Source organism: Hemicordylus capensis, chromosome 1, assembly GCF_027244095.1.
Source record: "Hemicordylus capensis ecotype Gifberg chromosome 1, rHemCap1.1.pri, whole genome shotgun sequence".
NCBI lineage: Eukaryota > Metazoa > Chordata > Lepidosauria > Squamata > Cordylidae > Hemicordylus > Hemicordylus capensis.
In genome coordinates, this window is record NC_069657.1 from 6173325 (window position 1) to 6187779 (window position 14455).

Genomic DNA, 14455 nt, shown 5'->3' on the forward strand with positions numbered 1-14455 from the left:
CTTGGGGCTTCTCAGAGGCATCTGGCTGGCCACTAGATAAGATTTCCCAGGGGCATAGGAGAGGCTTTTCCGTTGGGGTTAGGGCCATAGCTCATTGACAGAGTGCCTGCTTTGCATGCAGAAGGTCCCAGGTTCAATCCTGGCATCTCCATGGGAATCGACGCCTGCTTTAAACTGGAGAACCGCTTTCAATCAGAGCAGACACTATTGTGCTAAGTGGACGAAGGATCTGACCCAGTGGCTAACATCCAGACCGTTATTTCAAAAGTACCACTCAGGAGTACTAAGAGTAAGACTAAGAAGTACTAAGAGACGACTTAATTTCAACAGGACTTACAATGAGTAATTTAGTAAGTATGACGGCCAGGATATGGCAGCCTCCTATGTACCTACATACTGTGAGCAACAAGATGCTGGACTAGATAGGCCTTGGCCTAATTCAGCAGGGTTTCTATGTTAACAAGACGTCTCCGAAAATCTAGAAACAGAAGAGGGACAGTGATTGACCCGAGAGAAGGGCCAGAAAATAGGCACTATTCCTGGTAACTGGGGTGGTTAGTGCTAGTCCTCTTCTCACAAAGAGACCTCCATTTTCCCATGAGGGAAGGTCCATTCACAAGACTCTCTGTGTCTTCTTCCCAGTGCCCTCCTCTTTCATGAAGTGAAATATATTAAGACACTGGAGGACCTTCAGAATCTGGAAGACACTCTGAAGGGTCAGTCAGACCTGGTTTTTGCCTATGTGCAGGCTGTGGGAACTGCAGGTAATAAATCTGGGTTCTGAACTTGGCAAAAAAAGGGGTTGCATTGTCTGGTTTCTCCCTTCAAAATTCTTGGAAGTGGCGGTTTGGGAGGTTGGCCTGCTTATAAAGGCAGAACTTAAGAGGCTCGGAGTATAACTTGAAGACTTGGGAAATGGTTTTATATATGTATTCAAAATAGCTATTGATCAAAGTTGCTTCTTGATTTTAAAATGGTGTGCCATGCTGTTCATTCTTTAAAAATAGTAGCAGTTCTAGGGATTAAAAGCTAAGGGTTTGCAAGATGAGGAAATAGCCCCCTGAGATAGTTCTAGTGTATCTGTGTGGGTCATTCCTGAAAATCTCACCTGGGGTTTCTCACCTGGCCAGACCTTAAGGCAGGGGTTCTGAACCTGGCGTCCCCAGTTGTCCCTTTTGTGTCCCCAGTTGTTGTTGGACTATAACTCCCATATCCATAGTCTGTGGATGATGGGAGTTGTGGTCCAGCTGCGTCTGAGGACCCAAGGTTGAGAACCCCTGCCTTTAGTAGAGATGTGCACGGAACCAGCAACTGCCGGTTCAAAGGTGTGGGGGGATAACTTTAAGGACCGGGGAGGGTGCTCTTACCTCCCTGCCGCCATGTTTCCCCCACCAGCACTACCATTAAAATCAGTCCCACGGGGCGGCAGCATGCCTCCTCACCGCCCACACTGTGGACTGGAAGTGACCGGAAGTGTCCACTGCGCCTGCGCACATCATGACATGTGCATGTACAGTGACCACTTCCAGTCTGTGATGTACCGGGATGGCAAGGAAGTACGCTGCCACCCCGCTGGACCTATTTTAATGACAGCGCTGGCAGGGGAAATGCGGTGGGGGGGGCACCCTCCCTCTCCCCAGTCCTTAAAGAGCATTCTCCCCAGCCCTTAAAGTTATCCCCCCTCCCTTCCAACCGGCGGAACTTCCAGACTTTCGAACCAGTTCGGAGGTCCATAAAGGGCCTTCGAACCGGTTCCGTGCACATCCCTAGCTTTTAGGACACGTTCTTCAAGAAATCTCTCTTTCTTTCCAGAGCACAGAGTGTTCATGGAAGCTGCTTTTGTTTATGGCTCTCTGAAGTTTGCTTTGACCACTGAAGTGGCGGTTCTGAGGAGCATTTGGTATGTATTCAGCCATCCGGGAGCGGTCTTGGTTGTTACGGGCTTCGGTGTTAAGAAGACCTTGGTGTAAGGCCCAGTGCCCTTCCTTCATTTTCATAGCTCTTTGCTCCTCAACCCCCCGCCCCCGGACACAGGTTGGCAATTGACCACTTGGCTGAGGGAAGTAAAAATGGTCCCTAAAAGATCAGGCATGCTTCTGTTCTTTCTTCTGTTGGCTCACCAATCCAGACTGGGTGGAACTCCTGGCATCTTTTTCAAAAAGTCACAGCAACGTGGGTGGAAAGGTACTTTTTCACACAACACATAATCCACTTGTGGAATTCTCTGCCACGAGATGTGGTGATAGCCAACAACCTGGATGGCTTGAAGAGGGGTTTGGATAACTTCATGGAGGAGAGGTCTATCAAGGGCTACTAGTCTGAAGGCTATAGGCCACCTCTTGCCTCAAAAGCAGGATGCCTCTGAGTACCAGTTGCAGGGGAGCAACAGCAGGAGAGAGGGCAGGCCCCTTTCAACTCCTGCCTGTGGCTTCCCAGAGGCATCTGGTGGGCCACTGTGTGAAACAGGATGCTGGACTGGATGGGCTTCCTTGGGCCTGATCCAGCAGGGCTGTTCTTATGTTTTCTTAGTGGGTGGGGAAAGGTTCTAGGTCTTTCCCTCATACACTGTGGCCCCGATCCAAATCCCCCCCCCCAATAATTGCTGTAAGCCATAAGCCCTATCCAGGCACAATGTTGTACCTACATTCAGATGGCTTGCGATCTACCCAGAGAACAGTTGTTATTGGGCAGCCTATAAATAAAATTGTTGATTATTACACATGTACTTGTTTTTGTGTGAATGACTGTGCCTGTGTCCATTTTAAAAGTCAACCTGGCTACAAGCCCCCGGAAATGCAGGATGCAGGCAGAACGTGTACTTCTAGAATTCCAAAGGCCGTTGTGGATGGGAATGATGGGAATTGTAGTCCAACAACAGATGAGGACCCAAGCTTGAGAGCCTCTGGCCTAGGGGGCCAGCTTGCATCCTGTGCCTGCACTTCTGCTTTCTCCTCCTACAGCAATGAAGAGTCAGATGTGCCTTCTTCCAAACTCTTCTTCTGCCACTCTAAGGGGGCTGCGGATCCGGCCCAGCCGTGCCGAAGGACCTTGATGGAGCAGCCGCTGACCACGCTGAGCGTCCATCGGTTTCTGAAGCTAATGGCTGAGCCCCTTGTGGTACGGTTGGTGGGGGCACTGACTGCCTTCCCCGTCACTCGCGTAGGCCAAGTTCACAGAGGCCTTGCAGATTGCAGCAATCAGGGCTAGAACAATTGTTTAAGCCTGAGGAGGGAGAAGGTGTGGGAAAGGAGGAGCTGCCATAGGGACAGAGGAAGCTGCCATATACTGAGTCAGACCATTGGTCCATCGCGTTCAGTGTTGTCTACACAGACTGGCAGCAGATTCACCAAGGTTGCAGGCAGGGATCTCTCTCTCTCTGCCCTATCTTGGAAATGCTGCCAGGGAGGGAACTTGGAACCTAGAGGCTCTTCCCAGAGCAGCTCCATCCCCTCAAGGGAATATCTTACAGTGCTCACACATGTGGTCTCCCTTTCATATACAACCAAGGCGGACCCTGCTTAGCTAAGGGGACAAGTCATGATTGCTGATACCACAAGACCAGCTCTCCTCCTCCATAGTCCCCACTGTCCTAGCCTGGGGCGTGGCCATAATTGAACAAGGGGGCAGGGACAAATGTTCCTGGGCCCGCCTTTAAAAAAGAAGAAGAAGAATAAACTGCCATATACTGAGTCAGACCATTGGTCTATCTAGCTCACTATTGTCCACCCAGATTGGCAGTGGCTTCTCCAAGGCTGCAGGAAGGAATCTCTCTCAGCCCTATCTTGGAGATGCTGCCAGGGAGGGAACATGGAACCTAGATGCTCTTCCCAGAGTTGTTCCATCCCTTAAGGGGAAGATCTTACAGTGCTCACACTTCTAGTCTCCCTTTCATATGCAACCAGGGCAGACCCTGCTTAGCTAAGGAACACAGAAACATAGGAAGCTGCCATATACTGAGTCAGACTATTAGTCTATCTAGCTCAGTATTGTCTTCACAGACTGGCAGCGGCTTCTCCAAGGTTGCAGGCAGGAATCTCTCTCAGCCCGATCTTGGAGATGCTGCCAGGGAGGGAACTTGGAACCTGGATGGTCTTCCCAGAGCGGCTCCATCCCCTGAGCGGAATCTCTTCCAGTGCTCACACATCACGTCTCCCATTTATATGCAACCAAGGCAGACCCTGCTTAGCTAACGGGACAAGTCATGCCTTGCTACCACAAGACCAGCTCTCCTCTCCTTCTGGGCCAGCTGAGTGACAGCTTGCACTTTGCTCCCCAGCCCCCCCTGCCTCTTTCAAGAAGAGAGGGGGGAGGAGCAGGGGCCCATCTTGCCTTTTTGTCCCAGGGCCCACTCCAACCTTCCTCTGCCCTTAGTCCTAGCTCAGCTTTTTCCTCCGATCCTACCCCAAAACCAGTGTTAAAAAGAGCTTGCCTGGCCATTTTTGGCAGAAAAAGCATGATTTGTTGCAGGGGTCCCCAGAGGTTTTTGGACTACAGCTCTTATCATCCACAGCCACAATAGCTGTGGATGATGGAAGTTGGAGTCCAGTAGCCCTGGGGATGCAGGTTCAAGCATCACTGATTTGTTGCTACTTCTGTCTTCCCTTCTTTCCTGTGTGTGGACTGAGGCTGGAGTTGTGTCTGTGCTTTTCTGGGCTTCCTAACTAGAAAGCAAGGACTTCCCCCACATCAGTGTTTTTAGAATATTGTTTTTAAATTGCTGTGTTTTAAATTTTGTTTTGTTTTGTTTTGTTGTTTTTAACTAACGTTTTATCTTTGTTTTTATCTGATTGTAAACCATCCAGAGGTGTAAGTTTTGGGCAGTATAAAATATGTTAGTTAGTTAGTTAGTTAGTTAGTTAGTTAGATCAATCAGTCAATCAATCAATCAATCAATCAATCAATCCCCTATGGTGGCTAAGTACAAGTTTGACATCAGGCTTCCTTGTTAAAGTTCCCCTGCAAATTCCTGGGTATTCATTGTGGGTGGACATCCTACCAAATTCCAGAGCTCTTTCTGGTTGTGCCAGTTGACCTGTGGCCAAATATGGGCTCACCTTGGCTTTCCAAAAGTGCCCTTTGCTGGTTTTGCTCATTGTGGTTTGTCCTAATTAAAATGAGCTCAGTCCCACTGAAGGTGATTGTGTGTCAGCTTTAGTCATTTTCTCTGAAACTCCCTCTCTTTTCCAGGTGGAGGTTGCAGAAGATCCAGAAACCGTTTCAACCCCTCACTTCCAGCTGGGCCTTCCGTTGATCTTCATTCTGACTCGGAAAGAGACCCTTGAAGCAGATAAGAGGGTTGCAGAGTTTGTAGCCTGGCGGCTGTTGGGGAAAGCTGGAGTGGTCCTGTTGGCAAGGTATTTCATCAGCAGGGTCTGAAGGTGCAGGATTCAGCTGCCTTTGCTGAAGCTAAGCAGTTCTGGGTCTGGTCAGAACCTGGAAGGGAGACTCGGAACCCAGGGCATGCTGGGAGGCAGGATATAAATGCCAAACATAAAGGTGGGAAGGGAGAAGATGAGGTCTGTGTGTAGATACCATGTGGGAAGCCCACAACTCTCACTAATAGCCCAGTCCCCATGCATGTATAACTCAGAAGTAAATCCCAGTGGCTGACATCCCAATTAAGTTACTCAATAGAGCTGCTCCAAAATAAAAGCTCCCTGTTGGCTTTTAGGAAACGACTAAAGATACATCTCTTCAGCCAAGGTGTTTAGTTAGTTGGTATTTGATGGATATTTATTCTGGTTTTTATGTCTGAACTGTTAAATTCTTGGTTTGTTTTATGCTGTAAACTGTTTAGAGACTTCGGTAATGGGTGGTATACAAATTTATTAAAATAAATAAATAAAACTAGCTGAACCCACACAGAGCATCTGTGCGCTAGAGCACTCAGCCGTTGGCTTCCCGCCGCTTGCCCATTCCTCACCTCCATTGCCCAGTCGCCTGTTACCATCCCATTCGCCGGACACCCATTCCCCCCCCTCACTTGCCGGTTGCCCGTTCATCTCTCCCCCACTCACCAGTTGCCAGTTCCTGCCCCCACTTCCCCCTTGGCCGGCCGCTGCTTTCTCCCCCCCCCGGCTGCTTTCTCTCCTCGCCTGCCTGCCCACCCGCCTGCCCGTTGGCCTTATCTTCACTGCCGCTGCTGCCACTTTCCTCTCCCCCTCCCAGCAGCTTGAATGCGAACTCTCGCGAGAGCTGCCACGCATGGGATTAGCCACGGGTACGTCTTAGCGAATTATATAGAGAGAGATGGTACCACAAGAGTTATTCTAACTAGTCCGGAGTAATTTGATCTGGATGTCAGCCACTGAGTGCGATGGTGCTTCTTCTCAAGTGAGTGTGCAGAGGACTGCAGCCTAAATTTGCCTGGGGAGATATTTGCTGGTTGCCAGTGGGGTTAGTTGATTAAAATGGGGTGTGAGTGGGCGGAGGAAGGTGAATTGTAATGGTGGCTGCTCGTTTTCCAATCCATTGATTTTGTTTTAAGCTTCCATACTTGGGAAACAATAAATATTTCCCCCACCTTTTGCACAAAGACAAGCTGGATTCTGCAAAAAATGATTTGCTTGTTCAGAATTAAGTCAGCTCGCTGTAAAACCTGGGGAAGGGAGAAATCACTTTGCAGGGCATGGTCCTGCATGTACTATGTCCACTCCTCTTGTCAGGAGAGTTGGTTTTGTGGTAGCAAGCATGAATCGTCCCCTTTGCTAAGCAGGGTCTGCCCTGGTTTGCATTTGAATGGGAGACTACATGTGAGAGCACTGGAAGATATTCCCCTGAGGGGATGGGGCCACAGCTCGGTGGTAGAGCATCTGCATGCTTACATACAGAAGTTCCCAGATTCACTCCCTGACAGCATTTCCAGATAGGGCTGAGAGAAACTCCTGCCTGCGATCTTGGAGAGGCTGCTGCCAGTCTGTGTAGACAATACTGAGCTAGATAGACCAATGGTCCAACTCAGTATAAGGCAGCTTCCTAGGTCCCCCTCGGAAGTCTTGCTGTCCTCACAAGCTTTCACAACTGTCAAAGCCCGTCCTAGTCTTTCCATCTCTGAAGTTTTTCTTAAGAATTGGAAGTAAGTTGTGAAACCTGCATCCAAAACCCATCTCTGCCCTTGGACATTGCAGTTCTGAATGCCCGTCTCCCTTGGTTTAGGGCCCTATAAGATATACATGGACTTGAGATGAGAGCCGGTCTTGTGGTAGCAAGCATGACTTGTCGTCCCCTTTGCTAAGCAGAGTCCATCCTGGTTGCATATAAAAGGGAGACTAGAAGTGTGAGCACTGGAAGAGATTCCCCTCAGGGGATGGAGCTGCTCTGGGAAGAGCTGAAGGTTCCCACTTCCCTCCCTGGCAGCATCTTCAACGAGACAGGGCTGGGAGAGAGACTCCTGCTTGCAACCTTGGAGAAGCCGCTGCCAGTCGGTGAAGACAATACTGAGCTAGAGGGACCCATGGCCTGACTCAGTATATGGCAGCTTCCTATGTTCCTATGAAGTCCAGGAGTGGCTTGTCCTAATGAACTGGGGGCACCAAACAAGGCGCAGCTGCCTCTGCTTCCCAGCAATTCCAGTTGCTCCTCTCTCTTCCCATCCGATCCGACCCGACCCAACCTTAGTGTTCATGAGAGCCATGCTTCCTGCAGGCTGGCCTTACGTCAGGCAGTGGGAAAACGAACTCTGTGTCTCAAGCCAGAGCCATAGAGCCCTTCCAGAATGATACCGGAATCCATCCGGGGATTTAGCGATGAAGGTTTTATGACTGACCTCTGCAATGAATAGATGCCAGACCCTGTGGAAGTCCCTTTTTGCAACCAGAGATTCCTGGTTTCTTGTGACCAAGGAGTGGGTTAAGGTCGTTTTAGCTTTCTTACATAAGCCCCCTGTCTCTCTGACTGGAAAGGTGAGATCTACGTTTTCTGAAAAGAATAGCTTCACTCAAAGAGCTAAATGCCGTTCCTCAGAGCCCCGGATTCAGTAGGGGTGAGGAGAAGGAGACTCTGTGGGAATATCTCGCATCAGGCCTAGGGGGAGCTCTCACCCAGGGATAGGAGTAGTATATCTGATGTTGACAAGAAGGGAGCGGAGGGGCAAGGGGAACTGGGCCGTGGAGCTGAGGGGCTGCCAGCGAGGCCAAAGACAGGGAAACATCTGAGGAGGAATGTGGTGTGTAGATCTCCACGAGCTGGCCAGGGTCTTGGTTGCAGGTCAGTAGGCCTCTGCAGCAGGGGAGGAGAGCTGGTCTTGTGGCAGCCAGCAGGAGTGGCCCCCTTTGCTAAGCAGGGTCTGCCTTGGCTTGCATTTGGATGAGTGACTACATGTCAGCACTGTAAGATAATTCCTTTAGGGGGTGGGGCTGAAGCTCAGTGGCAGAGCCCCAGGAGCGGAGTGTTACAGAGCAGAAACTGAGGCTTGTTAAGTGTATTGAACAAAGTTACTGAGGTTTATTTCTTAACTGTTACCAACCAGATCATGAACACCACAGTCCTACTCTGAGTGAAAGATCATAGGAACATAGGAAACTGCCATATACTGAGCCAGACCCTTGGTCTGTCTAGCTCAGTATTGTCTTCACAGACTGGCAGCGGCTTCTCCAAGGTTGCAGGCAGGAGTCTCTCTCAGCCCTATCTTGGAGATGCTGCCAGGGAGGGAACGTGGAACCTTCAGCTCTTCCCAGAGCGGCTTCATCCCCTGAGGGGAATATCTTGCAGTGCTCACACATCAAGTCTCCCATTCATATGCAACCAGGGCAGACCCTGCTTCGCTATGGGGACAAGTCATGCTTGCTCCCACAAGACCAGTTCTCCTCTCCTAACAGGGGGAGAAAAGTCTCAAACATCCAGTAAGAAATACAAACTGACCAATCAGTCTGCAGAACAGATGATTGACACGGACAATCAATCCCCCCCGCCCCCCGTATGTGATATTGGGAGCTGCACAGGATTGGATGATTGCCTTCAGTTCTTTAGCTGAATCATGATGTGGAGTTATATTTAAGAACAAGACCTCAGCCCCCTTTGTATAGCACTGAGGATGATGTCTTACACTGAAATGTCTGCTGTTTTGCTACATCTGTGGTTTAGTGTTTTAAGTTTTAAACTTTTGAATGTTTTTAAACTTTTAAACTTTTAACTTTCAATTGCACATTAAAGAAGGTTATTGGGGGAAAAGCTTTTCAAGCGTGCAAATAGGTATTTCATCACCCTTATACCACCTGACACAAACATTCTAAATTCTACTCCAAGCCTACCTGCCTGCCTACTTACATACATTACATCGGTGGCAAGAACAAATACAATGTATATACACATAAATCCCAACAGTTCAATCCCTGGCAGCATCTCCAGGTAGGCCTGGGAGAGACTCCTGCCTGCAACCTTGGAGAGCTGCTGCCAGTCAGTGTAGACAATACTGCACTAGATGGGCCAAGAGTCTGACAGTTTCCTATGTCCTTAAGACGTTTTGTTGCCTGAGGTGAAGAACAGTTGGGCACCTTCATATCAATGGACAGCATGCCCCTGCAGGGTGAAGAAGGGCAGTGGCCATGGATGACGAAGGGGCACCTGTGGTGGTGGGGGCCTGGCATGTGCTGCTGCCTATGCACCAGGCTCCCCATGAGCCTCTCCCTGCCTCATGAAAGCACCACCCTGTTCTGGAGGCACCGAGGTTGAGGGTTTGCTTCCCACGTAGATCAGGTTCTCAGCAAGGTGGTCAACAGGTGCTAGGGTTCTGCCATTTTGGCCTGCAGGTGGGGGCTCATGTGACTGAATTCTTCACCATACATAACTATTCCTTGCACGTAGAAAGCTAGACTGCTGAGAGGGGGAAAGGGTTCTAGCCAAGCCTTTCCCCCTGACATGCTACTGTATTTACCTGAATAGAAGATGACTCTGAATTTAAGACAGCCCCCTTAAGGGTTACACCTGTATTTACCTGAAAGGAAGAGGCCTCTGAATTCAGGGCGACCCTTCGATTTCTAAAGACAAACAACTTGGGGAAAACCTAGCCTTGGATTCAGGGAAATACGGTAGTTTTCCGTATGCAGTGTGTGCAAGGATCCACTTTGTGGAGTGGGGCATGCAGTTATGTGAGCCCCTACCTGCAATCTGCAGTGGCACAGGTGCGGCCCAAGCACAGGTGAACTGCCTTGCTGAGAATCAAGCCTTAGTAGTGCAGTTCTGGACATCCTGCATTTCACTGTTTTATCTCTGATTTTATGTCTTGCAAGGAGTTCCGTGGGTCTGGACATTCCCTTACGGTCTAACGTAGCCTTCAAGACAACAGAGGAGGTTAGTGATTATTGCTGTTCAAGATTGTTACGCTCTTTAATGTAACTGCCTTAACAGTCTGTGATGCGTATCAGGCATTTTTGCGGGTGGTTGGGTTGGGGTGGTTTTTTTGCTAGTGTGGTGTTTTTTGCTGGGGCTAACCTCAGTGCTGTTTTGACTACCATCACCACCACCACCACCCATGATAACTTGAACTAGTTTCAGTTTGTATTTGCTTGGCTGTTCCATTGGGAATCCAAGGGTGTGAACCAAAACATTCCTGAGCTCTGTGATCACAGAGCATTATGCAGACTTTGCAAATACAGGTGAAGCTTTCCTGTTTTGTTTTTGGTCCAGTGGTTCCAGTTTAAAACGGAATCTGAGAGCTTCTTATGGCTAGAGTCAGGGAGATGGTGAATAAAGCCAGCTGCTGCACAATGAAGAAAGTCCTTCAAGCCGCCCTCTCTTCTCTCAGCCCCTGTCACTGGCTTCCTTCTTTGCCAGGAATGTATCGTGTGAATGTATAAGGTGACACTTGTTGCAGGAGAATAGGACCTAGGCCCCTCTGGGTCCAGACAGAGATCACCTGCCTGGGTGGGGAGAGACCAGGAAGAAACCTGTGTCCCCTGGCAACTTGGCCCTACTCCTAAGAGAGGCCAGGACCCGCTCAGAACTGAGGTTTGTACACCAGGGTGGGCAACTGTTGCTTTGCTTTTTGTAACCATTACATATTCAAATAATGTATGCCTATACCCTAGGGACTAGGAACTTGATCTTAAAAATAAAAGAACTACTTACAAATAAATCTTTGGAAAATATGAATCCCCCAAGCTCCTGACAAAATCCTATAGGCTATACAAAAAAGGCTTCAAGGGGCACTGTCTCCCCTCCAGTGCTGAGTGTAAGTGAGGGACAGAAATGCCCCTTTGGGGTGTGCAGTTAGGGGGAGCGATCTGCTGCAGACCCCATGCCACAGGGTCTTAGGTCGCCATGGAACTCTGTGGATGTGCCGAAGGGCTGAATTCCCGAGCTACTGGTTGCAAGTCTGAACTCCCTCTCCACTTCCACTGGGGAACATGAGCGCCTGGTCTCATTCTCTTTGCATTGCTGCAGGGTGTGCCTGTTCAATACCTGGCTTTGAAAGACATGGATGAAATCGTAGCCCTGGTGGAAAAGGGTAAACAGAGTGACCCTACTGGGGGTTATGAGGAGGAGCAGGAGCAGGAGGAAGAGGAAGATGACGAGAGCTATGAACAAGGTAATTTGACACCCCCTTTCGGCCCATCTGAAATACTGTACACATAGGAACATAAGAAGCTGCCAAACTGAGCCAGACCATTGATCCATCTAGCTTAGTATTGTCATCACTGACTGGCAGCAGCTCTCCAAGGTTTCAGGCAGGAGTCTTTCCCAGCCCTCTTTGGAGATGCTGCCAGGGATTGAACCAGGGACCTTCTGCACACAAAGCAGATGCTCTTCCTCTGAACTGTGGCCGCACCTGTGTTCAGAGGTAAGGAAATCTGGGAAAAGCTAAATTTTCTACCTTCCCTTGCTGGGAAGACATACCCACCGCACACAGCCTTGGTTGCTGGGCTGCCGCTCTCCCGTCCTGCTCCCCCGCCATCTCCGATATCCGCTTCTCCTGAGAGGGGCCTGATCCCTGGGTCCTGGAGCCTCAGCGCAGTGACCAATCGGCATGCCCCTTCCCTGAGACTCTGCCACTAGTCCAGGTTTTCCTTTCCTTTCCTGACTAAAGCATTTGTTTCTCCTGCAGAGTTTCAGGATGATCAGGTGGTGGAATCCGTCATCAGGGATAGAAAGCGGGAACTGCCCCTGGAACACATCCAGACCCTGTCCGAAGAATCCTTCCGCCCGGCGCTGGCAAAGGCCAACCACACGGTGGTGCTGTTCTATGCCAGCTGTAAGTAAACGATAATGCAGGATCACAGGAGTAGGAGGGCCGCAGGATGGACTTTGCGTTTTAATCGCATGCTGAGATTGATTGGTTCATCGTTAAAATCGTAGACTGCCATTCATTAAAACAATCTCAAGGCAGTTTACGCAACGTTTAAAACAATATAAGACTATACAGTTATTACCTTGAAAGCCCTGTACGGCTTGGGTCCAGGCGACCCTAGAGAGCGCCTTCTTCTGTATGATCCCCATCACACGTGGAGGTCATCTGGAGAGGTCCGTCTCCAGTTACCACCAGTACGTCTGGTGGTGACTCGGAACCGGGCCTTCTCTGTAGCTGCTCCTGGCCTCTGGAATGCACTCCCGGCAGATAACTAGGCTCACCGTTGGCCTTTAAGGGAGCCCTAAAGACTTACTTGTTTGGCCTGGCCTTCCAAGGATTTTAAATTGGTTTTTAAATGGCTCTGAATTGTAAAATTGTTTTTATATTGTTTTAAGCAGTGTGTTTTGAAATGGTGTTTGTTTTAACGTTTTGGTTTTTTAAAATTGTTGTGTACCGCCCAGAGCCTTTGGATGGGGCGGTCTAGAAATGCAATCAATCAATCAATAATAAAATAAAATAAAGCAGTAAATCTATTTTAGAGGGGTGTGTGTGTGTGTGTGTGTGTGTATATGTTTTTAAATAATAATACACTATAAAAATACAAATCTAATTAAAAGTTTTAAAAAACATACACAATATGACCATAAAATACAGAGCAGCAGCAACAAAAAACAACACTCCTATTAAAGCCTGGGTATAAGCCAAGAGTTCACCTGCTTTCTAGAAACTGTGATGGAGACTGAGGAGCAGATGCTTCCATTCAACCAAGAGGAGCCAGAGGCAGAATAGTGGCAGTGGGTGTGACGGGGGCAGCCAGTAGCCAGCCCAAACATTTTGAGAGGCTGCCAGAAAAACTAGGGGGGGCAGCTTATGTGGCCTTTTAAAAAAGACAACATGCAAGCAACATTCAGATATTTATTTATTTTATTTATTTGTAAAACGTGTTTAGGGGGGCAGAGAAAATTTAGGGGAGATGTCCCCCCCGTGATATGGGTGTGGACATACACAGTGGGTGGATATGCAGATTAAGAAACAGGGTCCTTTTTATCATTTGATTAAGCCTAGAAAGTTATGTTCAGTACCAGAAATGGGCTCACCAAACATTCATATAATAATCCATGTCTGCCCCCCACTGCCCGCCCCCAGCTGTCTTGGTCATTAAACCACTCGCCATCAGACCCTTTTGCCAATCTGGTGCAGATGACACAGAGATATACCAGTAGGTCCTGATCTACATCCTGCCCACGTCCCTGAATGGGAGAGTTTATTTTAAGCATTACATAATTTAATGTCATATGTAATGCAGGTTTTCTTAAACTTGGGTCCCCAGATGTTGGACTACTACAACTCCCACAATGATGAAAGTTGTAGTCCAGCAACATCCAGGGACCCAAGGTTGAGAACCCCTGATCTAAGCTCCTTAGATGAAGGGCAGGATAAAAATATAATGATAATTATTCAGCAGCCAGGATGTTTGATTCATGCAAATTTGCTGCCTTTGCATAGTATATATTGGTTGCGAAATCCAGCTTCAGAATTCAGCTTACTTTGCGCTGAATTCTGATCTGGTGCGGGGCGGGCAGGGGGGTGCTGAGTCAGCATCGCTCTGGGGGTCTAGAATGACAGCTGAGAAGACACTTTCTGCTTGCTTTATAGGGGAAGCCGTCTCCCAGGTCGTGATGCAGTCTTACGTCGAGGTAGCTGCCCGTTTGAAAGGTATGGACGGGTGTGTGAGACTTCCCTTGGCTTCTGCCTGCAGTGTGGGCTCTGTGCATTTCTTCAGAGCCTCCTCTTACATTTCAGACCCCTGTGTTCTCATGCCAGGCCCCTCTCTCTGTTCCATGATATCAGATGCTCAAGCCAGGGGCAGCTGAATGCCATGGGTAAGAGGCAGGCTGGCTAACGAGAGGTGTGGTGGCCTGCCCCTGCAACAGGCTGCCCAGGTTGGCTGGAAGGCAGCAGCTTTGGGGGCTATGTATCAGCCAGCAGCACTGGATTGGCCCTCTACTGACCCCCGACTTGGGCTGGAGAAGAGAAGAGATAGGAACACCCCTGCTGGATCAGGCCTAAAGCCTATTTAATCCATCACCCTGTTTCTCACAGTGGCCCACCAGATGCCTCCGAGAAGCCCACAGGCAAGAGGTGAGGGCATGCCCTCTCTCCTGCTGTTGC

At 49.1% G+C, this 14455-nt stretch overlaps 1 protein-coding gene across 8 annotated transcripts in view; it reads left to right on the top strand.

Annotated features, from left to right (window-relative positions):
• Nucleotides 1-14455, top strand: part of TXNDC16 (thioredoxin domain containing 16) — a 65428-nt gene that overhangs the window by 21839 nt on the left and 29134 nt on the right. For all 8 annotated transcript variants that reach the window (XM_053276689.1, XM_053276715.1, XM_053276723.1 and 5 more), the window contains 8 exons: nt 643-764; nt 1813-1900; nt 2961-3117; nt 5188-5354; nt 10227-10287; nt 11380-11524; nt 12041-12187; nt 13940-13999. In XM_053276689.1, the coding sequence (XP_053132664.1) occupies nt 643-764; nt 1813-1900; nt 2961-3117; nt 5188-5354; nt 10227-10287; nt 11380-11524; nt 12041-12187; nt 13940-13999 (947 nt within the window). The remainder of the gene's footprint in view (nt 1-642; nt 765-1812; nt 1901-2960; nt 3118-5187; nt 5355-10226; nt 10288-11379; nt 11525-12040; nt 12188-13939; nt 14000-14455) is intronic.